General features: G+C 37.9%; 4 protein-coding genes across 4 annotated transcripts; 2 read left to right on the plus strand and 2 right to left on the minus strand.

Moving 5' to 3' along the window:
• Positions 1–15,199: 15,199 nt before the first annotated feature.
• Positions 15,200–15,883, minus strand: LOC133815294 (uncharacterized mitochondrial protein AtMg00860-like). Its single transcript, XM_062248150.1, has one exon. It carries the CDS (start codon positions 15,881–15,883, stop codon positions 15,200–15,202), a length of 684 nt encoding a protein of 227 aa, XP_062104134.1.
• A 6-nt stretch (positions 15,884–15,889) lies between these two features.
• On the minus strand, positions 15,890–18,175 carry LOC133815295 (uncharacterized). Its single transcript, XM_062248151.1, has one exon. It carries the CDS (start codon positions 18,173–18,175, stop codon positions 15,890–15,892), a length of 2,286 nt encoding a protein of 761 aa, XP_062104135.1.
• Positions 18,176–18,662: 487 nt separating this feature from the next.
• LOC133815296 (calcium-transporting ATPase 12, plasma membrane-type-like) lies at positions 18,663–19,457 on the plus strand. The gene has a single exon (XM_062248152.1). It carries the CDS (start codon positions 18,663–18,665, stop codon positions 19,455–19,457), a length of 795 nt encoding a protein of 264 aa, XP_062104136.1.
• A 56-nt stretch (positions 19,458–19,513) lies between these two features.
• On the plus strand, positions 19,514–20,398 carry LOC133815297 (putative calcium-transporting ATPase 13, plasma membrane-type). The gene has a single exon (XM_062248153.1). The coding sequence runs from the start codon at positions 19,514–19,516 to the stop codon at positions 20,396–20,398; it is 885 nt and encodes a 294-aa protein (XP_062104137.1).
• Positions 20,399–27,033: the final 6,635 nt, after the last annotated feature.

Genomic DNA, 27,033 nt, shown 5'->3' on the forward strand with positions numbered 1-27,033 from the left:
TTGATGCAAGATTTTGAGCATCTGAGGTTAGGTGGTGCGTGGCGCCACTGTCAAGAAACCAGGCATCATGGGAGGTATCAAGATGTTGTTTAGCAATGAGAGCTTGAGGGGTGGGATCAGCTGCAGGAGAGGAAAATTGAGTGGAGTTGTTGTCTGGACCATGAAAGTTTATGTCGAATCTGTGAAAGCATTTCTGAACTGTGTGGCCTGTTCTTCCATAAAGTTGGCAAATGGGTCTTGAACCACGTCTAAGAATATTGGGGTTGCCTCTGCCTCCTCCCCTATTGCCTCTAAAATTTCCTCTTTGACCTCTACCAGTACCACGACCACGAGTGGACATATTGGCAAAGTTTGCTTGAATGGAATCAAGAGAAGGAGTTGGGTGCTGCTCTATACGGATTTCATGACTTTGGAGTAGGTATTGAGCTTCTTGAAGAGTGATGGAATCATCTCGGCAAGTAAGATGAACAACAATGGCTTCAAAGTCTGGGCCAAGACCACTGATAATGTACATGATTAGGTCATCTTCTTTAACTGGTTCTCTAGCTGATGTAAGAGTGTCGGCAAAGTTCTTCATTTTCAAGATGTATTCATCAATCGAGAGAGATCCTTTCTTGGTGGTTTGAAGAAAGAACCTTAGCTGCATCAGACGAGCCTTCGATTTGGTGGTGAAGAGTTTCTTAAATATAGTCCAGATCTCAGCCGAGGTTGTACAATTAACAATGTGGCCAAGCATCGAATTAGAAACGGAATTCATCAGCCAACTCATGAGGTAATTATCATATCTAATCCACTGAGTGAGTTCAGGGTTAGAAACATTACTTGAGCTGGTGGTTGATGGCTTGGTGGTGGTGTCGAGAAGGTAACCATCGAGACCATGGGCTCGAGCAGCAACAAGAACCAAGGATTTCCAGAAATTGTAGTTGTTGCGATCCAACCAAAGGTGAAGCAACATGAGAATGGTGGTCAAAGTGGAGGGGATCGCCGGAGTTGTGGACTGGGTTGCGGAAGCATTGGATTCTGGTGGCTCTGGTACCATGTTGAGACAAAGGCAAGATCAAAGAAATGAAAAGAGAGATATAATGTAGATGAAAGTTGAATGAGTGAATTGATTGTATTGAAATGAAAATGAACCACACCTCAAATGAAAAGAAAGGCAAGGTTTATATAGAGTACAGTAGATAGAAAGATTAACAGAACAATTACAAGAAGATTAAGCTGCTAAACAAGAAGTTGTTACAAGACTTTGTTATCTAACTAACTACAGCAAACATAACTAAGTAGTTATTAACCATGCTGACTTTGGTCTTCACTAATATCCCCGCATCGTAGATAAATAGAGCTATTCATGCATTTCTGGTATCAGAAATTCATTATGGAGCTTAATGGAATGATGGGATGCAAAATGACGGAGAGAAGAGAAAGAAAAAAACTATAAATAATATCAAGTTGAATTTGAATTTGAATATAAATATCCAAAATTTGAATATATTAGTTCGTAACCATTTTGAGTTATAATTTATTTTTTAATTATATTATATACTAATAATCATAAATTTGAAAAAGAAGAATTTAAAAATGTGAAAAAATTAGAAAATAGAAAGAGTGTTTTGGAGCAATTTTAAAGTTTCACACCATTTGGTGCTCTCCTTTATATAAATATACATATATATATATATAGATAGTTTGTAGTAGTGAAAATAAAAATGAGATTTTCTTTTAAGTCAACTAAGGTTAGGGCACCAAAATATTGATTGGCTTTTTTACTAACAACTAATTAATAGAAATATTTAGAAGAAATGAAATAAGAACACATATTTTACGTGCTCCAGGTTATTAATTAACCATATTCTACGAGTCACTTGTATTAGAATGATGAATAGCTTACAAGATTCACTACAACAAAATAGAGGTTTTATGACTTTAATTGGGAGACATTGGAAGTCTACAATGTCTCCCACTTAGTGAGACGTTGTTGCTAGGGTCATTGTAGGTATATATCCCATGTCTCCCATTGGGAGACGTGCCTCACTTCCCACGTCTCCCACTGGGAGAGGTGGAAAGTCAAACACGTCTCCCATTAGGAGAGGTGAGTCACTTCCTACGTCTCCCAATGGGAGAGGTGGAAAGTCAACGTTTGACTTTCCACGTCTCCCACATTTAAAAAAAATAAATTAAATAAATTTATAATTAATATTATTTTAATTTGATTTAATAATTAATTAAATTGAAATAATATTAATTTAAATTGAAATTATTTTAATTTAAATTGAAATTATTTTAATCTAAATTTAAATTAATTTAATAATCAATTAAATTGAAATAATATTAATTTAAATTAAAATTATTTTAATCTAAATTTAAATTAATTTAATAATCAATTAAATTGAAAGAAAAAAATATATTTGTTAGATATATACAAGAAATACAATATTTGTTAGAAATATTCAAAATGAACAAATATTGCATTGTGTATGAAGAAAGAGTTAAAAAATTAAAAAAAAAACTATCAACGAGGTCGGTAACTTTGGATTATCGGCAACATATATGTCGCCCATTCTTGTCGCAACTCATCAATTTATGCCTCTGTATATGATGTGCTTGTTAGCTGCAAGAAATATAAAGTAAAATATATTAATTAATTATTTGATTACATTTATAGTTTCGAAAATAATTTGTAAATTTTAATTAATAATACCGTTCTTAAGTAATGTCCAGGACTCGCATGTTCAATCAAATCCTTCAACATCCTCATTAAGTAGTATCCACATGCCACATTTCCCAGTTGGTGTGGACACTAATTATTTAAAAATATGAGTTATTTATTATTAAATTGAAACTTTTTAAAAAATACATACATATTATTCTACTTAATTATTATAAATGTTCAAAAATTTCTGCTAAAGTTACTTACCTGAGGTTGCTTAATGCGTAGAGTATCAGGGATCTCGACATCAGGAAGATTCATAGAGAAAAAAAGATTGAAAGCGTTGACGATCACTGATACAATCTCCTCACGGTTATTTAGCTCTGAATTCACCGGATCACAACAATAAACATGATATGCATATGGTGCCAAAATAAGCAACATCCAATGCTCACTGTATAAGAAAAACAAAAAAATTATAGCTCAAATGTTAAACAAAGAAATTATTGATATGGGTCGGAAAAATGACAACTTTTTAAACTTACCCATGGTTCCAAGGGACAAGCATAACTTGTTCTTTTGATTTTACGTCATTGCAACGTCTGAACAGATTCTGAACACGATCGTCGAATGAACTCCCTTGAGTGGCGACGATATTAGGATTGACAAATAAAAACTTATTTTGGCGACCTTGTTGTACCACATATCTGTAAATGAACCTAATACAAAAATATGAAAAATTGTTATATGAATGAATAAATCAAATTAGAAAATTAAATGAACAAACTTATTTGTGAGATATATACCTCATGTAGCTGACGAGTACTGCTTGTCCAATCTTCTCCTTTCGAGCAAACTGAAGTATGTCATCCTTAAATATATAACAGTGAGACATATCCTGATCAAAAACTTCAGACTCTATGCCTAGATTGACACACTTGCCATCATCCCAATGAGATACGATATTCTGTAATCGTTCCAATGGAGTGTGGGCCAATTGTGTTGGAGGAGTTTATTGTCATCTTCTTTCTCGAGGTTGTTGTGTTGATGGAGCTCTTGGTCGTTGTGATTTGGTCCTACTTGTAGAGGGAGTCTGTATACAATTATATCAACAATTAAAAAAATTACAAACAAATATAGAATTGTAAAGATAATTATGTAAAAACATGGCATCACCTCATGAGTTACATCTTCAGATATAATGACAAAATCCTTAGGCCACGCTATTGGCGTCCCAATGGCCTGAGCAACTATGTACATGTCCAAATCAGGATATGCAAAAGGGAGAGGACAAGTTGGCTTAACAACACTCGTAATCATAACTTGGAAGTTGTTGCCTGCCTCTCTTTCAATGAGTGTACCTGATGCAACAATGTTTGAAACCGAACCAATTGCTAATTGGCATGCTCGGCCATGCGTAAGAAACATATTATATACAAATAATCATGTTGAAGCAGTAAAGAAATTTATTTGGTTTCAGAATATTCAAGAAAATTTAATTACCTCTTGCAAAAGCGGTTGTAGTGCAACAATGTAGTGTTCTGCTTGAGGCATTACTGGGTCTGGAGTATAGTAGGACGCCTGCGCTGGTGGCACTGGTGGGTCGGGCACATAGTATGATGATGGCACTGGTGGGACTCCAACGTTAGATCCTGACCCGCTCTGTTGGGCCAATAATTTTCTCAAGAGCTCATCTTGTTGCTGAAGGTTCTCTTCTAGGCGTTGTGCTTGTTGACGATGCTCTTCTTATTGTTTTCGAAATCTTTCTTCAAATTCCTTTCTAATGTCGTCATTCGAAGAAGTGGCTTTTGATTTATTTTTCGTTGAGGTAGGTGTTGGAGTATTCCAGTATACTGAGCGGGACACACCGTGTCCTCCAGCCCTAACACGTCCTCGAGGCTCAAGAGTGCCCAACGCCCTCGTCAGCACATCATCAGGGCCATCAGGTGCCCATTTACCCTCAGCTTGGAGTTGCCGGTAATGATCCTGTGAAACAATATTCACAGAAAGTTATATATATATAAGCTAATAATTTGACATATCAACATTATTAAATATGAGCCCTTACAATATTTTTTTGAATCTCAGAGGCCTCTCCAATGAGCTCTCCTTTTGCATTCCGACGACCCATGCTCCATAAGTCTGCCCTATCAAGTTCAGTCAGACTTTTCCCACTTTGTTCCATTAACATCTCTTCAATACGCACATAGCCTCCTCTAGAGAGGTTGTGATTGTATTTATTCAGTGCTCGATAATTTTGCATCTCCTCTCTCTTTCTTTGCCACTCGGGAGTTAATCTTGAGTTCACAAACGTTAACAATTCATCCGGAGTTATGACATTCTCAAATCCAAATGGCAAAGCTGGCGGGAACTCATTTGGGTATTTTTTCAAAGCGTCGTAAACGTGTACCCTAGTAAGATTAGTCTTCCAATTTTGAAAGTACTTTCCCACATCCTTCAACATCAGTTGCTTTTGTTTGGGGTCCAAATCATAAGTTTTCTGCAAGTTTGAAAGTAATAAGAAGCATATTATCAAAATAATATATATTTTAAAAACATTAAATGAAATATAATTAATAAAAATATACCTTCATTGTGTCCCATATTTTATTTTTATCCACCACACTAACATCTTTCCAACTGTTAATGTTGATGGACACAGTTGCTCGAACAACTAATCCAAGCTGTGATGAAACATTACTTCTGGATCCACCTACTAGTTGACCATACTCATTGTATTCAACAGGAGTAAGATGTCCTTCACTCCTTTTTTTGGTGTTTCTAGACATCCATGTACGTCCTCTCACAGATTTATTTTCTTGCTCCACTGACTGAGAATGAGGGCGTTGCTCTCCCTCATCAGAACTACCACCAAAAGGATCAGCCTCCATCTGTGAAACATAAATATCATTATTATAACAATTTTGGACACTCATAATCAAAAGATGAAACACATTGTGATAACAACTAAGAATTTCACATATCATAAACATATGAAACCTATTAAATGGTACCTCAAGACCCATTATCATCAACCCACAATCCTTCACCATTTTCACGGAAACAAATACAATCATCATCAACTTCGTCATTATCTTCTATTGCGGTGAATGTGACAAGTTCTTCTTCGAGAGGTATATCATGTAAATCACCATCTTTAATGTTCCATTCTCTTGTTTGCGTTGGAAGAACAATTGACCATTGGTTGTCTGAAGGATCATTCACATAAAATACTTGTTTCGCTTGTGAAGCTAATATAAATCGATCAAATTTGTGCCCAATTAAATTTAGATTAACTAATGTGAAACCAAAATCTTCATATATTATGCCGCTGTCAATTTTCACCCAATCACAAAAGAAAACAGGTACTCGAGTTGTGATATAATCTAACTCCCAAATTTCATTAACTACTCCATAAAAAGTCATATCACATTCAACTGGATTTTTATCTTTTGCACTAGAGACTTGCACAGTTTTAGCAACAAGGCTAACACCACTGTTTTGTGTGTTTCTGTTGTTATCGCGCTCCCTAATGTTAAATAGAGTACCGTTAATCATGTATGATGAAAACTTGATGACATTAACTGAAGGTCCTCGAGAAATCCACTTAACAATGTCTGAAACCTTATTTGATGTGTTTTGTAATTCTGACACAACCTATCAAATCAACATACCAAAAACAACCAAAAATGTCATCTTGTAATTAAGTACTAATTAATGACAACTTTCAATAATCAACACAATTTACCTTTTGTTCTATCCAACTACTAAAAGTTCGATAATGTTCGTCTTGTAACCATTTTGAGTTCATTGACTTGGATGGAAATTTGGTCTTTATCCAATTAAAATGTTCCCTTCAATTATAAATATGTTGTTAAACAATTGAATATACGAAATTACACAACTTAAACTTAATGTATTATATGAATATAACTCACTCGATATAAGGTTGAATTTCATTTATATTCTGCAACACAAGACGATGCGCTTCATCTAGAAGATCTCGACTTACTGTGCATACAACGCTACCACGACGACTCTGAATCTCAACATTTTCAACATCATTTAACCCAATTTTCTGTACACCAGTCATGTATTCAGAACAAAATTCAACTGCCTCTTCTGCAATATAACATTCGACGATGCATCCTTCCGGCCGACTTCTATTCCTAACATACCCCTTAAGAATCTTCATATATCGCTCAAATGGATACATCCATCTTAAATAAACTGGACCACAATATCTTAGTTCTCTAACCAAGTGAACTGTCAAATGGATCATTATATCAAAAAATGTCGGCGGGAAATATTTCTCCAACTCACACAATACCTCAACAATTTCATCTCTTAACTTAGGTAACTTTAGCGGATCAATCACCTTACAACACAGTGACTTGAAAAACAAGCATAACCTTGTGATTACATCTCGAACTCTCCTAGGCAACACAGATCGAATGGCCATTGGTAGCAAATGTTGCATTAGAATATGACAATCGTGAGATTTCATGCCAGTCAGAATACAACTTTTCATGTCTACCAATGACCTTATATTTGAGGAATATCCGTCTGGAACTTTTATATTAAACAAACATCTGCAAATTTCCATTCTTTCCTCTTTAGTAAGAGTGTAAGCTGCAGGAGGTAAATATGTTCGTCTCTTATCTGGTTTTGGAGTCAATTCATCCCTTATACCCATTGCAACCAAGTCTTGTCTAGCCTTAATTCCATCCTTAGTTTTCCCAGGAATATTCAACAAAGTGCCAATCAAACTATCACATACATTTTTCTCTATGTGCATAACATCTAAATTATGACGTATATGTAAGAAAGGCCAATATTCAAGTTCGAAGAAAACATATTTCTTTTTATAACACCCTTTTGGCTCCTCCACAACCTTGGCCTTGCGACTATGTTTCATCTTTGTAGGTGTACGAACTTTGGGCTTCCCTAACTTGAACACAATTTTAGACATCTTCTCAAGTACTTGGATCCCATTCAATGGCTCAGGAGCCTCTTCAAACTCTTGTTTACCATTGAATGCCTTCTTCCAAGTCCAAAGTTTATGCGTATTAGGCAAGAACTTCCTATGTCCCATATAACATATTTTCCGAGAGTTTTTCAAGTATTCAGAACATGTTTTTTCTTGACAAACGGGGCAAGCTTTATATCCTTTCACACTAAACCCAGATAAATTTCCATAAGCAGGAAAGTCATTAATTGTCCACAATAAGACTGCTCTAAGATTAAATTCTTCCTGCCTATACGCATCATAAACCTTAACCCCTTCTTCCCACAAAGTTTTCAAGTCATCTATAAGAGGAGCTAGATAGACGTCAATATCATTACCAGGTTGTTTAGGTCCTGATATCAACAAGGTCAAAATCGTAAACTTTCTCTTCATACACAACCATGGGGGTAGATTGTAAATAACAAGCATAACAGGCCAACAACTATACTTACTGCTAAGGGATGCGTGTGGATTAAACCCGTCAGTCGAAAGACCTAGACGAATATTACGAGATTCATTTTCAAAAGAAGGCCACTTCAAATCAACTCTCTTCCAAGCAAGGGTGTCAGCTGGATGTCTTAATTTACCATCCTTTATTCTTTCATTAGCATGCCACGACAAACTTTTAGCATGTTCGACATTTCTAAACAATCGGATGAAACGAGGAATTGGCGGAAGGTACCACAAAACTTTGGCAGGTACTCCTTCCTTGACATCATCACCATTTCTTTTCTTTTGCCATCGTGACTCACCACAAGTAGGACACGATTTTACGTCTGCAAAACTATTTCGATATAATATGCAATCATTAGGACATGCATGAATTTTTTCGTACTGCATGCCTAATGAGCATAACATCTTCTTTGCCTCATAAAATGAAATTGGAATTTCATTAACTTCAGGCAATAACTCCTTCAAGAAACCAAATAACTCAGTAATGCTTTTATCACTCCAGCCATGTTTAGCTTTTAGATTGTACAACCTAAGAAGTTCAGATAATTTTGTAAATCTTGTACAACCAGGGTAAATTGGTTTCTCGGCATCATTAAGGAGTGTCTCAAACTTATTTGGGTCTACTCCTGATCCATAATGTGCGTCGTCAATCATTTCATCTAATGGATCCCAGTTCTCCTCCACTATATTCCTCCTCACTCCTTTTGGTCTACTTGGCAGAGTTGGAGCAATCAGAGCTATCTCCCCATGGTAATACCAAATTGTGTAACTCTTGTCGATCCCATTGAAATATAAGTGTTCTTTAATCTTTTTAAGATCCATCTTTTTAACATTTCCACACTTAAGACATGGACAATAAGTAAAATTTGGGTCTTTCACGTTTTCCGAACAAAACCTTAAGAACAAATCGACCCCGTTCCTATATTCCGCAGATAACCTATTCACTGACATCCACTGTTTATCCATATATTCTCCTATGTCTATGGAAAAGAAAAGAAACAACACTAAATAAGCACGTGATAAAGTTGTATGTCTATATAAAACTAATTTTTTATTATCCTAGATAAAATCGGGCAGCATTTCCCCTATAATAGTGACCTAACCATCTGCATGTGAATATCAAAACAAACAATTCAAACAACATACAATAAGTTTCTTCCTTATAGAATGTCTATATAAAACTAATTGTTTATTATCCTAGATAAAATCGGGCAGCATTTCCCCTATAATAGTGACCTAACCATCTGCATGTGAATAGCAAAACAAACAATTCAAACAACATACAATAAGTTTCTTCCTTATAGCTCCGCAGCACACAGTCAAATTTATCAGAACCTACTTCACTAATGCACACAAGTTCTCAACCTTCCGTTATCACCGCAGCACACAATTTTAATCTCAGAACCTACTTCACTATGGATGAATATTTAAGATATTCAAACTCCTCTAACATTTGTTTAATAATATTAAAAGTAGAAGTAAGAGAATATATATGTACCTCTTGCAATCTTTAATCCAAAAGTTAGCAAAGTTACTTCACTTAATAATCAAATTCGCTATTAAATCCACAAACCAATAAAATTAAATTAATAAATAATAAATAAAACATCACTAAATATCTAGCAATATATAACGTATTATTGTAATTTTAGAAACTTAATTACCTCAAATGTGTGATTGATATTGGAATTTTGATGCAAAATACTCTCTAAAATCTCACCACAAAAATCACAACCTATGAAATTAAATTAATTAATATGTTAAACATTACTAAACAAATATCACTAAATATCTAATAATAGTAAATGATATTGGTAAACAAATAAAAAAAATCCCAATGTGCCGCTAATTATAACCTCAACAAAAAATCAATATAAAATTTCATAACCTAAAAACTTAATAATAAACAAAAACATAAAAATTTTCATATATTTCTATTTTATAAATTATTTAATAAATTTATTTTAACATAACTATATATATAACAAAATAGTTACAATTTAAAAAAAAAAAATTCAAATATACAAAAATATATCTAAATTTCGAAATAAAAAATGATAAAAATTTAAAAAAATCATGAACATATATACTCTAATGAAATCTATACAATGTAATAGGTTAAATTAAAAAAAAACTAAAAAATCATAAATCCCTAAAAACTTCCATGGAAAAACCATAAAAACATACAATGTATATAGAAAAATGCATAAAAATGTAAAACTAACACAAAATCATGTGTATTACTCATCCTAATGCAAAACCTATGATTTATTTACAAAATAATTAACTAAAAATCAATAAAATAAAATAAAAACATACCTTAGAACCCTAAAATAACGCAGCCCCAATTCTCTCCTCTGGTTTGCATGCTCTCGGGTTGGTGATATGTGAGGAAGACAAAGCACATTTGGTCATATATGAAGGGAGCACATCCAACGTCTCCCACTGGGACACGTGTCCCACGTCTCCTAGTGGGAGACGTTGGATGTACCCATAAACACTACCCCAGCCTATTTCCAACGTCTTCCACCATTTTCAATGTCTTCTAATTGTAGCCATTAATATACACTTTCAATGTCTTACACCATTAGACATTTAAAACCCCTGATAAGTTTTAATGTCTTACACCAATGGTGTAAGACATTGTAGGGAGTCATTGTATATCAAATTTGTTGTAGTGATTCAAGCTCTCTTAGGGTTTTCAGGCAGCGTTTTTGCTCACACTGAAATCTAGAAATCAGATCCATTACAAAATGTGCCCTAGCCCTATTTATAGATGAGTGGGGGAAATTAAGCTACTAAATATGAGAGCTAATTACAATCATCCTCTCTTAATGAGAGTTTAATTTTAAAATAAACGACATTCTGCTAATAAATGAGTTGGTGGGCCCAATAGGAGAAATTCTAACCCACTACTTTATTGGAGAAAACATTGGGTAACTCCACGTTTTCCATGTCAGGCGGTATCGTGAGATAATTTCTTTGCTGCTTGTACGGAATCGACACCACGATTTATATGACAGGTGACAGAAAGCTGCTTGTGGTACAAAATCATTGTGTTTGACACCTGTCAATCATCCTCTAGGTCTGGAGAAAACCTCTCATGTGCCTGGAGGGGAAGTTGTGATATTAGTGATGTCGCTATGAGGCTAGGAGCCTTATCTTTTGATAAGATCCTCGGGTGGTAACGTTCACCTGATGACTTAATCTTCCCTTGGTGGTGGACCATGACGTGGGCTAGCTCTTACCTGACGTGCGCGGATCCATAAAACGACTCTAGAGAACGTTAACTACTTCCGCAGAGTTCCAATTACCTTTAATCATTGCCACATGTCACTTGATATACACGGACAACACACATAAATTGTAGAATTTAATCATGATGAAAGAGTTATTTTGGACCTTTTTTTATCGTAAAATACTCAATTCCCTCATTTTCATCATTCGCAGATTAAGTTTTAGCTAAAGTACGATTTTAAGATAAAAAATGCCAATAAAAAAACTAAAAATTGTTATCAGTAAAATAAAAATTTCCACATTCTATTAGTGTTTAAAAATGCTGTCACACTTTTGCCAAAAAGAAAAAGAAAAAAAAAACAAAATAAAAATCTGACTTTTAAGTTAAATGTACAACTGTAATGATTTGCCTTATTTTTGTTAGTATTTTTTGGGCAAGAGGTGATTAATCTTTTGAATACTTTACTTTTTTTTACCAGAAATCACACTGCCAAAATATGACATTCTAAGGTATAAGAAGCGTTCTTACCTTGCTTGTAGTTACTGCTGAGAACCATGTCAAGTAGCAATTCTCTCGAACGAGAAATATCAGAGCATACTGAATTATTAGATGAAAATAGCAGCAATACCTCTAGTAAAGAGACATATAATGCTACCAACGATTTGCGAGTTGCTGTCACTACTTATGCCTCTGCTTTTAGATTCATTAATTACGTGAAAAAAAGGAGCTACGAAGAAATTGTGTGTTCTTCCAATGACACTGTCGTTGATTTTGGAAAGTTTGAGATTAGTCAAGAGGCTCTCAACAAACTCATTGAAGACAAAGATCGTGCCCATCTTGAAGATTTAGGAGGTGTTGATGGTATAGCTAGAGCTCTCAGAAGTGATTACTCAATGGAATTCATGACGTGGAAGAAGACATTGCTCTTAGACGTGGAGTTTTCCGTGTTAACACTCCTGAGAATCCACCTAGAAAAACTTTCCTCCAATTTTTGTGGCGAGCCTTGCTAAAATTCAAAATCCTTATTCTCATAATTTGTGGCTCAGTCTCTCTTGGTTTAGGAATTAAAGTAGATGGGCCGAAAAAAGGTTCGAAAGATGGTGCAAGCATAATGGTCGGAGTTTTTGTGGCTGTTATATTTATTGCCATTAGCGATTATTGGCATGCCAAAGTATTCCAGAAGTTACTAGAGGATGGTTATAAAATTAATATTGAAGTTGTGAGAGGTGGAAGTAGCCAGAAAATTGCAGTTGCTGACATTGTAGTTGGAGATGTTGTTCGTTTAAGTTACGGGGATACAGTTCCAGCCAATGGATTGTTAATAGAGTCGTCCTCTTTAAACTTAGAGGGCCGCAAAACTAACTGCTCCAAAGAAGATAAGGATGACCCTGTGGAGTTGGATGTGATAAATAATGACATCTTTATGTTTTCTGGCACTAAAGTAGTTGATGGTTCTGCTTGGATGCTTGTTACTTCAGTTGGCATGAATGCAAGGCGGGAACAAAAAGAAAATATCATCCACCACAAATCGACAGAAACACCATCTTTAGAAGCTGGACTCGAAGGTCTGGATTCAGCAACAGATTGGATTGGTTATATATTGACTATTGTAGGTTTTATATTTGCTGTTTCCAGAGGTTTATCCTTTACAACCACGGACGAGAACAGACTCAAAAAACAAGCGACCGGTATGGCCAAAGCAAATAAAATAGTGGGCATTGTGGTGACATTAATAACATCTGCAGTGAATATTACAGATCCTTTGCGACTCTAATACAGTAAAATTAAGCACTCTTCGAGTCAGTGCAAAACTCCCAGTAGCTAAAAGCTTTGATTTCTCAATAATAATTCCCATTGTCTCAATACAATTAACATATACCCAAACGATTAACAGAATCAGAAATTACAAGAAATCTGAACAATTCCTCACTCCTCTCCAAGGCCTCACTGCCGCTCCATCCTAACAAACTCGTCCAGCCATCGAGGTCTCACTCGCTTTCTTCTCTCACGCACCCGCTGCTCTTCAATGGGTTCGTTTTCTCCTGAAGGGTCCTTCGACTGTTCGTGTACTTCACTGCCCTCTCCTTCTCGTATTGTGGCTTGATCTATCCATTCCTGGGCTTTGTCTTTTAGCAACCGTTCATTCAGTGCTATTGGGCTGTGCTTTTGGGCCGCAACCACCTGGGCTTGCTGAGAGCCCGTAATACTACTCCCCTCCTCGAATTGGACCTTGTTCGCAAGGTCCGGCAAGTTATAGATTTGACAAAAAGAATCAAAATCTTCCCAGGTTGCTTCTTCCAACATGCTCAACGACCACTGGACTAACACTTGTTTTGTTGGGTGACCCTGCTTTACTATGATGCGAGATGACAAGATGGCCACAGGTAGCATGAGTGGATTATTAGCTATAGCTAATTCGGGCAAGGGGTAACACTGTTGTGGGGAAGCACCATAATATTTCTTGAGCAAGGAGACATGAAATGTAGGGTGAATGCGGCTTGTTGGCGGCAGTCCGAGCTTGTATGCCACGGTTCCGATTCTGGCGAGGATGGGAAATGGCCCAAAGTATCGACGAGAGAGTTTAGGATTCAAACGTTTAGCAACGGTTGACTATCGGTATGGCTGTAGTTTAACCAACACAAGTTCCCCCACTGTAAACTCAACGTCCTTCCTCTTCTTGTTTGCCTGCTGCCTCATTCTAAGTTGTGCTTGCTGTAGTTTCTGTTTTAAAGTGATCAAAATTTCATCCCGAGTTAAGAGATCTTCTTCCACCGCATGAATTGTTGTTGCCCCGCGTGTATAAGCTGGGATGGACGGAGGAAGTCTGCCGTATACCGCCTGAAACGGAGTCATGTCAATGGATGAATGGTGACTGGTATTGTAGTGATACTCTGCCCATGACAAGAACTTGCTCCATTTTTTTGGAAAATCAGCCGTAAACGCCCGCAAATATTGCTCCACATACCTGTTCGTCACTTCAGTTTGGCCATCTGTTTCGGGATCGTATGCGGAACTCATCTTGAGTTTGGTGCCCATCAACTCAAATAATTTTGTCCAAAAAGAGCTTGTAAACTCCGGGTCTCGGTCAGAAACAATTGTCCGGGGCAGTCCATGTAGTTTAATAACCATGTGAGTGAAAAGTTCAGCGACTGTGGTGGCTGAATAATTGTTAGGCAGCGCTCCAAAGTGGGCATATTTTGTCAACCTATCGATGACCACCAAAATATTCGTAAGTCCACATGAGTTGGGCAAACCCACAATAAAGTCCATCGCCAAGTCTTCCCAAACTCGCTCCGGAATCGGTAGCGGTTGCAGCAGGCCATAGGGGGCTGTCGTTGAATACTTCACTGTTTGGCACACCGAACATGAACGAACAAACTGTTTGACATCCTTTCTCATGCCTTTCCAGTAAAAATTGGCCCCTAAACGCACATAAGTTCGTGTAACTCCTGCATGACCCCCAACTGGTGAAGCATGAAATTCTAACAGCAACTTTGTTTTTAGATTCGAGTGGATACTGACCATAATCTTATGATGAAAACGCAGCAAGCCTTCGTGGACTGAATAGACCGTTGTATCCAATTTTCCCTGCTGAAAGTCACTGTGTAATAAGTGAAGATCCGGGCAAGTTGTGTTCTCTTGCCGTAGTTCCTCCAAAAAATCGAAGCACCCTGTACTTACAGCCATTTGCAACAACGAAGGAGCACCTTCGTATTTTCTGGATAATGCATCTGCCACTGTATTTTCTCGGCCAGTTTTGTATTCAATGGTGAAAGTAAAACCCAGCAACTTGCGCAGAAAGTGTTGTTGTTCAGGCGTTTGTATCACTTGTGTCCACAACTCCTTGAGACTTCTATGATCTGTGCGAATAATGAAAGGTCTGCCCAACAGATATTGGCGCCACTTTGTCACTGCCTCCATAATGGCTCTCATCTCTCTGCTGTACGTCGAAGCCCCTGCAAACTGTGGTCCCAATTTTTTTACTAAAGAATGCAATTGGGTGGCCGTTCTGCATCAAAACCCCACCGATGCCAATGTTGGAAGCATCTGTCTCCACAATAAAATCCTGGGAAAAATCTGGTAGCTGTAACACCGGTGTTGAGGTCATGGCCGCTTTGAGCTTCTCAAATGCTTGGGAGGCTTCTGAGGACCACTGGAAGCTGTCTTTCTTAAGCAAATCTGTCAGAGGCGCTGCAACAGATGCGTAATGAGCGACAAACCTGCGGTAATAGCCAGTCAAGCCTAAAAACCCACGCAGTTGTTTAACCGAAGTTGGTGTAGGCCAGTCGCACATTGCTGCTATTTTAGAAGGATCCACGCTAACTCCTTTTGCCGAGACCAAGTGACCCAGATAGTCTATAGTGGATTGAAAAAAACTGCATTTGGTAACTTTGGCATAGAAGCTATTATCCTGTAAAAGTTGTAAGACCATTCGCAAATGGAAAACATGATCTGAAATGTTACGGCTGTATATAAGAATATCATAAAAAAAAACGATGACAAACCGTCGCAGAAAGGGACTGAATAGCCGATTCATTGTGGCCTAAAATGTGGATGGGGCATTTGTAAGCCCAAACGGCATCACGACGAACTCGTAGTGTCCTTCATGGGTGCGGAAGGCGGTCTTGTGGATATCTCTAGGGTCCATCCGGATTTGGTGGTAGCCTGCCCGGAGATCTAGTTTTGAGAATACCTTTGCGTGACCCAATTCATCTAATAGCTCATCGATATTCGGAATGGGAAAGCGATCTTTGATTGTTATGCCGTTGAGAGCTCGGTAATCCACACAAAACCTCCACAGACCATCTTTCTTCTTGACCAATAGGACCAGAGATGAATATGGGATGGTGCTTGGGCGTATGAAACCAAACGAAATCATCTCCTTAACCAACTGCTCCATAACGTCTTTCTGAAAGTGGGGGTATCTGTATGGCCGCACCTTCACTAGGTTCGAACCGGGTTGCAAAAAAATTCGATGGTCGATGCTTCTATATGGCGGAAGAGATGTGGGCTCGGCGAACACAGCTTGAAACTCGGTAAGAAGGCCGAAACCTTCGCTAGGAAATTGTGATTCCACGGTTTGGAGGTCTGTCAAAGCTGGCGGATCTTCCTTCTGTAATGCCATCAGTCTGTATACATCTTTAATGTCACCTTCTCTAATGAGGGCATGAAATTGTGTAAATGTAAGCTGATTTGGAGCAGCTGTTTTGGACCCCTCCAACTTAACCGTGCTGCCTTGCCACTGAAACTCCATGGTTAAGTTCTTATGGTCATGAAGACACGGTCCCAAGGATTGCAACCACTGCATTCCTAAAACAATATCCAGCCCACAAATTGGTAGAACGTACAAATCTACCACGAATTGGTGTCCCTGCATAAGCAATTCCACTCCAATACAGATCTTCGAACACACTAAGAAATTGCCATTGCCCATGTAAACTTTGAAACGAGTTGTGTCTTCCCACTTCAAAGCCAACCGCTCGGCCAAGGATGCTTGTATGATATTATTGTTGCTACCGGTGTCTATAAGGACCTCCAATGTTTCAGTGCCGTGTTTGGCCATAATACGGAAGATCCGCGGGTTCAATGAATTAGATAAAGTGTTTAGACTTACTTCAGCCTCCTCAGATTGATGCCCGTCCTGGTCTGTACTTTCAGTTTCCAAATTCGTTTCCTCCTCATCCTGAGCACACAAAATCAACATCCTATTTTTACACTTATGCCCATAACTGAATTTCTCGTCGCACGTGAAACATAATCCTTTGTCTCTGCGTTCTTTAAGTTCTGCTGGGGATAATCGCTTGATCGGTAGGGAAGGCGTACTCGCTGGGGGTTGAGAACCCGAGCCAAATGTGTTTGGATATGGGGCGATTGTTTTCGGAGCATATGTTGGCGTGGTGTGTTGCGTTGGTTGAGTGCTGTATGTTCGTGGTTGCCATCCCTGTTTGCTCATCTCCGGACGCTGACGAAAACCCAGATCATCATGGTGATCTTCGAATAGTTGAGCCTTAGCCATTGCATCGGCTAAGTCCACCGGTTTAGCAAGGAGAAGTTCCCTGCGAATTTCCAGCTTCAGACCCCACACAAAGAAGTTGAGAAACATCGCATCAGCTACCCCCGTAATACGCGGCATCAATGCTTCAAACTCAGCTCGGTACTGTGATACTCGGCCCGTCTGAGTCAATTTCGAGATACGCCCCAAAGGATCGTCGTAGATCGAAGTGCCAAAGCGCTGAACCAAAGCTTGTAAAAAAGAATCCCAATCGGTGATTGAACCCCCCTTTTCCACCCATTGAAACCAAGTGGATGGTGCTCCATCTAAATGGAAAGGGACAACAGCCAGCCTCATCTCATTGTCCACCTTATGCAAGTCAAAAAACTTAGTGATCTTGTAAATCCAGTCCTCCACGTTCGAACCGTCGAAACGTGGAACCTTCACTCTCAGAGTTTTGAGAATGGAATGCATGTCTCCGTGACTTTGCGCCACTGTGAATTGCTCACTTGACCCCTTCGTGCCGTCCCCCCGAATACTGCTAGTTCCTTCCAACGGTGGTCCATGCGGAGATGGAATGGCGGCGAAACGTTCTTCAGTCTGGGTTGCATGTTGATTCAACAGAGTGGAAAATTTCTGAAACTGTTTCTCCATTTGTTCATCTGAGTACTGCTTGAAGCTAAGCTCCATGGATTGAAGCAGAGCAGCGATTTCTTCATTCTTCATGATGAGTAGAAGCAATGAAAGCACCACTAATACAGTAAAATTAAGCACTCTTCGAGTCAGTGCAAAACTCCCAGCAGCTAAAAGCTTTGATTTCTCAATAATAATTCCCATTGTCTCAATACAATTAACATATACCCAAACGATTAACAGAATCAGAAATTACAAGAAATCTCAACAATTCCTCACTCCTCTCCAAGGCCTCACTGCCGCTCCATCCTAACAAACTCGTCCAGCCATCGAGGTCTCACTCGCTTCCTTCTCTCACGCGCCCGCTGCTCTTCAATGGGTTCGTTTTCTCCTGAAGGGTCCTTCGACTGTTCGTGTACTTCACTGCCCTCTCCTTCTCGTATTGTGGCTTGATCTATCCATTCCTGGGCTTTGTCTTTTAGCAACCGTTCATTCAGTGCTATTGGGTTGTGCTTCTGGGCTGCAACCACCTGGGCTTGCTGAGAGCCCGTAATAGACTCACACTGACACTTACTCGTGCTTATGCAATGAAGAAATCGAAGGCTCAAAATGTAATGGTGCGTAAGCTCTCTGCTTTAGAGACTATGAGCTTTGCGACACTATTTGTATTAACAAAACAACAATTAATCAGATGAAGGTCACCGATTTTTTGCTAGGCAATGATTTCATGGTTCAAGATATGTACTCATCAATTGCTCTGGAAGTTAAAAGACTATTACAAGAAGGAATTGCTCTTAATATTCTCTCAATCAGTCCAATAGAAAAAGCAATTAACTCGTGGGCTTTGGGAGATTTGGAAATGGATAGAGAGTATATAAAGACAAATTTTAACATTCATCAAATTGAGGCCTTCACTACAGAGAAGAACGAAAATTGGATCCTTGCAAAGAGAAAGGCAGATAATAAGACAATCCAAGTACACTTGAATGGAGCAGCACAATTAATTTTACAAGTGTGTTCTTGGTACTATGATGCTTCTGGAAGTGTTAACAAAATTGATCACGATCTAAAATTGAAACTAGAGCAAAATATTCAACGTATGGCTGCCAACAAGCTTAAGTGCATTGCTTTTGCACATAAAGAAGTTCAAGATGATGCCAAAGCAAATGTGTTAAAAGATGATATGATCCTATTAGGAATTGTGGGTATTGAAGATCGATGTCGTCCTGAGTTGAAGAATGTGGTGAAAGATTTGCATAATGCTGGAGTAAAACTCATAATGATCACTGGTGACAATATTTGCGGTGCAAAAGCTATAGCCGAAGAGTGTGGAATACTTGAACATCATAGTGGAGAAGTTGTAAAAGCTGCCGAGTTTAGAAACTTCACTCTAGAAGAGAGAAAGGAGAAAGTTAATAAGATTTGTGTCATGGAAAACTCATCTCCAGAGGATAAACGCTTAATGGTTGAATGTTTGAATGTTTGAAAGGTAATGGTAACGTGGTTGGAGTTGTTGTGCATGGTACAAATGATTCATCTGCAATGAAAGAAGCTCATATCGGAATCTACATGGGGAAAGAAGGCACAGCAATCATCGAGGAACACTCTAACATTGTCATATCAGATGGCGATTTTCGCTCCATCATTAAGCTTTTGAAGTGGGGAAGATGTGTTTACCGCAACATACAAAAATTTATTCAATTCCAGCTAATTGTAAGTTCTGCTGCTCTTTTATCTAACAATGTTGGACTGGTTGTACTCCAAAAGGTCACACTATCAACTATACAACTGCTATGGGTGGGATTGATTACCGATACACTTGCTTGTCTTGCATTTTCCACTGAAAAGCCTACAAAAGAACTCATTAAGAAGCCACCCGTGCACACCGAAGATCCCCTTGTCACCAACATCATGTTGAGAAACATCTTGCCACAAGCTTTGTTTCAAACAATTGTCCTCTTTCAAATGCCAGAATGGAATGGGTATGATTATCAGGTAGATGTTACCTTTATTTTCAATTTGTACGTGTTTTGTCAAGTCTTTAATCAGATCAACGCAAGGAAGCTAGAAACAAAGAATGTCTTTGAAAAGATTCTAGCGAACGAACTCTTTTTGGTGACTGCTGTGTTTATAATTGTACTTCAAATATTATTTGTGGAGATTCTAAAGCTCATTACAGACACAACGAAGTTAAATTGGCCACAATGGAGTTTATGTATTGGCATTGCATTCTCAACTTTGCCAATCGGTTTGATCGTGAGGTACATTCCTGTCCCTAATACACAAGTAATGAATTACCTCTTGGTTGGACGAATAATTGAAAGGTTCAGACTCAAAAAATTGGTGTATCTGGTAACATGGGCATCTCTTGTTCTGCTTCCCATTCGTAGAAATCAGAATGCCATAACTGATCGCCATGGAGAATGAGCTTCTCTTAATTAGGCAAGCATTATTTGGTTGTTTCTTCTTTCTTTTGTCGAAGTTTTTGTTTTCTTGTGTCTTAGATCTCTACTCTTGGCATGTAATGTTACTTCTAAATATATTTTGATAAACAGTGTGCTACTTTATTTGAATTTTATTTGAATTATATCTTTATCTTTATATTTATTATATATAATAAATGCCTATTAGACGGAAATTTGTTGTTTTTAACGATTTATTTGTAATTTTCTGTTCATTTTAACAATTTCTACCACACTAGTTAATTAGCATCATATATGAGAATATACTTCTTCTATTACTTACTATAACAGAATCTTTTTCATTTTTATTCCTTTTATATGTACTCTTTTATACCAATTTTAAAACGTAACAATTACCAAATTCGCAAACCATTGTATTGGTTAGAATCCTTATATCACCTTAAATATACATATTGTATTGGTTATAAGCATTATATCTCCTTAAAAAAATGTTATTAAATTGAAATTTAGTTAGATATCACCCTTCATTTAATATATTAACTCACTTTGAATTTTTTAAACAGATGTAAATGGATACAAAATAACTGGAATCAACTTCTGGAACCGTTGTATTTATTTATAAGGGAAATTTTACACTATATGCATCATATAATATAGTTAAATTTTTTAACATGCCATCATAAAACTTCTTCCACTAATGTCTCTTCCCCTATTTTGGACAAAAATACCCTTATTAGTAAAATTTAACACTTCACACATTTCTCTCTATCTCTCTCTCTCTCTCATCCATCATTTACAGCCATTTTCACAGCAACCCATTGTCGAATATATTGAAATCGGTGAAGAAATTGGACTGCTTGGATCTGGAAGTTTCATTTCAAGTGAAGAAACTGTCATTCTTGGCGTTTTTTAAGAGAAAAAAAATCATAGGTAAGTATCATTTCATTCCATCTACTTGTGAATATAAAATGTCATGGTTAGATATTAGATTCCAATTGTTCAGCTGTTAAGTGTGGTATTTTTTCTGCATTTTTTGATCTGTTCTTCGGATCTGGAAATATGTGGGCGCCATTCCAAAATCGATGGTAAATCGATGGCATTTCGATGGTACATCGATTGCATTTCGATGATACATCGATGGAATGTCAATGCTGGGGCGAACATCTAATTTAGATGTTATTTGCGATATAATATCAATGGTATATCGATGTTGAATCGATGCCATATATGTTGATTTGGTTCAGCATCGATATGACATCGATACACCATCGAAATGGAATTGTGTACAGATGGCAACCATCAGCATCGATTATTCATCGATGACATTTCGATGGTACATCGATGCCATATCGATGGTACATCGATGAAATTTCGATGTTGGGGAGAACATATAATTTAGATGTTATGTTCGATATAATATCGATGATGAATCGATGCCATATATGTTGATTTGGTTCAGCATCGATATACCATCGAAATAGAATCGCGTACAAATGGCAACCATCAGCATCGATTATGCATTGAAATGTCATCGATGTGGCATCAATGTTGAATTACAATACAGATTTTCATAGGCATCGATTCATCATCGATTACACTTTATTTTTTTAATTTTCTTATGCTTTTTTTTTGTAAATTTGCAGGTTCCAGAGTTAATATAAATTGTTTCTTACAACGGTGTTTGGGAACGACAATGAGAAAATGGAATTTCAAAGCTGGTTTGAACACTATAATACACGTACCAATTGATGTTGGTTACATAGAATTATTGGAGAAGTTGTATGCAAAGCTGAAAGTGGATAGGTCATTGTTTGACTTAAAGTTGGAAGTGGCATTTACATGCAATGATTTTAGCGTAGATCCCATTGAAATCACAGATGATGAAGGAGTTAGTGCTCTTATTCTTGACAATTCGAATTCCTTAAGACATCGGGTTCCTTTATGCGTTAGTTCGATTGCAAAGAACATTGCTCTTCTTGATCCATCTCCTAGAGCGAGTGTTAATATGGAAAATCATAATCAATCCTACATGGCTGTTCCATAAACAGCTCCTGGGACAAGTGTATGCATGGGAGGTCTTAGTCATAATGAAACTTTTTTTCCCCCAACAAATCTCCCGCATGATGATGAGTATGAGTATGAGTATGAGCCTTATGTCAATGACGATCTAGTTGCCCATTTTGGTGATGATGATGAAAGAGTTGAGGGGTGCAGTAGTTCTGATGATAACTTCGAGGATCTGTTGTCTATGCTACCTATGGTTCCGGTAGATAATTTAAATGTACGACCCTTGCCAAGACGTTAAGAAAGCCAAGGACGGAGGACTACTGACTGCTGACTTAGAGAGAATTCGTCAACTACACAAGACGATAGAAATAGATGGAGTTCTCCAGCATATACTGTTGAAGATATCCCATGCCCCTCTTATGTCATCCCCACGTTATCTGGAGTGAGTTATGGAGTAATAGAAGTTGGGAAGGATTTTGAGAACAAGTTAGAGTTGAAGACGAAGGCACACTTGTATGCAATGAAGCAGAACTTCGAGTTTGTGGTGAAGAAGTCAGGTACTGAAGTTTGGTATATCACTTGCAAGGATCCTAATTGTGGGTGGAGATTGAGGGGGAAGAGAATTCCTAAATCTGATATGTTCGAGATAACTCGTATCACCAATAAACACACTGTTTAACGCCCAAACGTGACTTCCACTTAGCGGTAGTCGTAGTATAGATGGGTGGTCGATAACACAAGGAGGTAAAGAAACAAGTTAATCAATAAATAAATATTATAGATAAATAATGTGAGGAAAATAGAACAAGTGATATTTTTGTTGTTTTTTGAAATTTAAAGATTATAAATAAAGATATAATAAAGTGTGATGTAACAATAGGTAACAAGTAGGAATGATCAAGAGTCACCAATATGCATACTTATTTATTTGGATCTTTGATTCACAAAAGTTACACAAATGAAAAGTTCACATCTCAACTATTCATTTGGAATATTTGACATTGATGCACAAATATATTTTACAAAAATGTATTCAAGTGATTATTATTCTTTACCATGGAATGATGAGATAAATCTTATGAGAAATCTAAAAATGACATTATACCATTGGCAATAATGCAATAAAAGATTGGACATAAAATCTAACACAAATATTACTTTTACTATTTATAAAATACATAGAAAGAGCATGACTAATTCTATATAGATTTTAGCAAAAGTACATATATATGAGTGAGATGGAGAAAATGATAAAGATATTATCTATATTATTTTCACTAATTTGATAATACATAGAAAGTGCATGACAAAATCTATATACTATTAGTAAACATAAATATAGATAATAAGATGAAGAAGTAGAGATGAAATAAAATAAATCACTAAAATATATAAACTTTAAGCACACGGTGAATCAAAAATACCAAACAAAGTCATAGTGGATATAGGATCATCCTAACCTTCCTAAGAAGATTAGCCTATTATGCTAGACATTCTCATGAAATTCTAGAGAGAAAATATGAGAAATGAGACTAAAATTTGGTAGAGTTTTGCTACCTAAAAATTACATATCAAATGTGAAGAAAGTGTCCCTATTTATAGATGGAGAAAATGACTAAAAAGAAATTAAACAACAATTTGGGGTTTACAAAATAAATCTGAAATATTAATAATAAAATATGATTTTGAAAAATCAAATCTTATTATAAATATTAACCTAGTTATTTTGGTGTATGGTCAAAATGCCCTTTTTCAAAAGCACAAAAAAAAAAGAGCTTTAAAGCTCAAAATGGTAATTTTGCAAGGCCCAGTACCCACAAAAGATGGGTTGAAGGTGGCTGTGGCAGAAGTGGGTTTTGACCCATTCTCAGCCAATGAGGGCATGCCACGTCAACATGGGAGCTGAAGGAAGAGGGCTGCTGGCGTTGGGCTTGCTTCGGACTAGGCTTGTTCACTTTGTTGGGCAGCTGGGCTCTTTGGGCCTTTGTTTGGAAGAGCTGGGCTCAGACTGGAATGAGGCTGAAGAGAAGAGAGGAGGAACGTGTGGTGTTGGAGTGAAGCTACATTGGAGAGAATTGAAGGAGTACATGGGTCAAGGCTGAAGTAATATTGAAGGGAGGAAGGAGCTGGTCACGTTGAAGGAAAGGAGCTGGACACATGGCGCGCACTGGGTTGCTCTTGGGACGCGTGGCAGGCTGGGAGCGCGACAAGTGGCTGCTGGAGAGAAGGGAAAGCTTTGGGCCGAATTTCTGGGCTTCAATTTTGCAAAAGTGCCAACTTTTCCTCCTTTCTTCAACTTTATTTCTTCTTTCTTTTCTTTATGACAAAATGCATCTTTAATTCCTACAAAATAACAATAAATTAAATTGTAATCAAATATTTTCATTTATAAAATAAATCATATTAATTCTATGAAAATATTAATTAAAACTTAATATATTTTGACAATTAAAATCAACAAATATACATTTTTGGGCACTAATCACAACCCCCAACTAGCTTATTGCTAGTCCCTAGCAATTCAAGCGGGTAAAAATTATTACCAAGATGAATTAATGAGCTAAATTATGCAAAATTATTTAACAAAATGTTTAGTAAGAATTTAGAAAATGCTATTGAAAACTATCAAAGTTGTAATTCAAGAGTTTTATATGTGTGCACCAAACCATATCGTTCTTTCCAAAATTAACACAAACAATATTGAAAAATCACCAAAGAATAAAGTCTCAACTCCAAATCCTCACAAAGGTATTGAAAGTATTTTGATGGGAGATGGTTGTGTTATACCCAGATTTCGAGCCATAGTAAATATGACCTCGAAAGCTGAGTTCGCAACAAATGGTCTCGCGAGGATTAGAGTGATCTAGGATTATAAGTCGAGCCTGCAAAGTATGATATATGATCTCGAATGCGGTGATCTTGAAATGATCTCGATCTCGAAAGGTAGTTCCGAGAATACCTTCATCTTCAGGAACTTCGGAGCATGGGTCTTGAGCTCGATATCCCATCTCGAAAGCAATGTTAGCTCGGGAGATGTCAGTGGCTCGCATAATGACATGAAACCTGAAATGCTAAAGTCTTGGAGATACGCTATAACCACCTTGAATATCTACAAGTATTGTAAACATGAGATGTAATCCTCATTTATTGATGTAAATCCCCAAGAATCGTGGGATATTATTTAGTCAGTTATGCGTTCCCTGGTCATCAGGGACGTTTCCTTTTTTATCTGATTAAAGGCATTTAAAGCCATTTATTTTTATTCACAAAAGAGTAACTACCCAAAATATGTGGGATAGTATTCTGCATCCTTCTCTATAAATAGAGAAGCCATGCACCATTGTAAAGGACCGAAGTTCTGATCCTTGAGAGAAAACTCTGTAGAATTCATGCTAAAGAATTGTTCAGAGATAATCTTGAGGTTAATAACAGAGACTCGTGGACTAGGCAGATTTAACTGCTGAACCACGTAAAAAACCGTGTGTTTGATTCGTTTGTTTCTTTTGGCCATTGTCTTTAATTGTTTACGTGCTCTCTTCTTTTATCTGTTGACAAAAAACGGCGTCAACAGTTTGGTGCTTTCATTGAGAGCCTCAAGCATCCATCCCTGAGAGATTCATGGCTGCAAACAATCAAAACACTCCTGAAGAAAATTACCCAAGGCGTCCTGGAAAACAGCCAATGGAGAACCCGGACGCTGATGAAAGGAGTGGGTCCTCTGATTCCCGGGGACCACCTCCACAACCAAGGGATAAGGACATGTACTATAACCCTGAACGTTATGTCCCTATTGTAGAATTGGAGAATCGGCAGCTGAAACAGTTGTTGGCAGAAGCCAACAAACGTAACGAGGAGTTGACTAGGATAGCCATAGAGGCGCAGGTGGCTCAGCCCTCGCCTCCGCGCGAAGACCAAGTCCCTCCTCCAAGGGACGTGCACGTTCCTCCTCGGAGGCCCCGTGGACGTCCACGAAAAAATGCTGCCACAAGGAGGCCGGCACAACCTCCAGCACCAGCAGAGCCATCTGCTCCTTCTAGGCCTCAGAGGAGTACCCGAGCTCGGGTCCCGCCTAATCCACCTGTGGGAGTGCCTGCAGGAACTGAGAACAACCGAGCTCCTGCCGAGGCTCGGACTCAGGTTCCTGGTAGTGCACCGAACGAAACTGGCCCATCTCGGGCAAATTCTGGACCCTCTAGGCCGAGGCAAGGATGACAACCACCGTCACCAATACGGTTCCCTCTGTCTCCCATAAGATATCCTTCACCTCCCCGCAGAAACGCTCAACCTGTTCGAGATCAGGATCAAGGGCGTGCGGGGGAAAGACAAGGAAACAGGGAAACGTTCCAGGAGCGGAGAGGCGCGCCATCTGAGAGAAGTCAGACGTCCCGATCTCGCACTGCGGAGACAAGGCGACGTAGAAAGGATCCACCACGAAATGACCGATCAATGAGTTTCACCAGTGATGAGTCCGGAGAAACTAGGTCTGTCAGTAAACACGACCGGGGTCGTAAAAATACCGGAAATCACAAGAGACATCCTGACTTGCGAAATCATTAGAATCATAGCAGGGGGAAAGGAGATCAGACAAATCCGGATCTAAGGAATCATCTGAATGGGCGTAGAGATCCCTCA

This window comes from Humulus lupulus, chromosome 2, assembly GCF_963169125.1.
Source record: "Humulus lupulus chromosome 2, drHumLupu1.1, whole genome shotgun sequence".
Taxonomy (NCBI): Eukaryota; Viridiplantae; Streptophyta; class Magnoliopsida; order Rosales; family Cannabaceae; genus Humulus; species Humulus lupulus.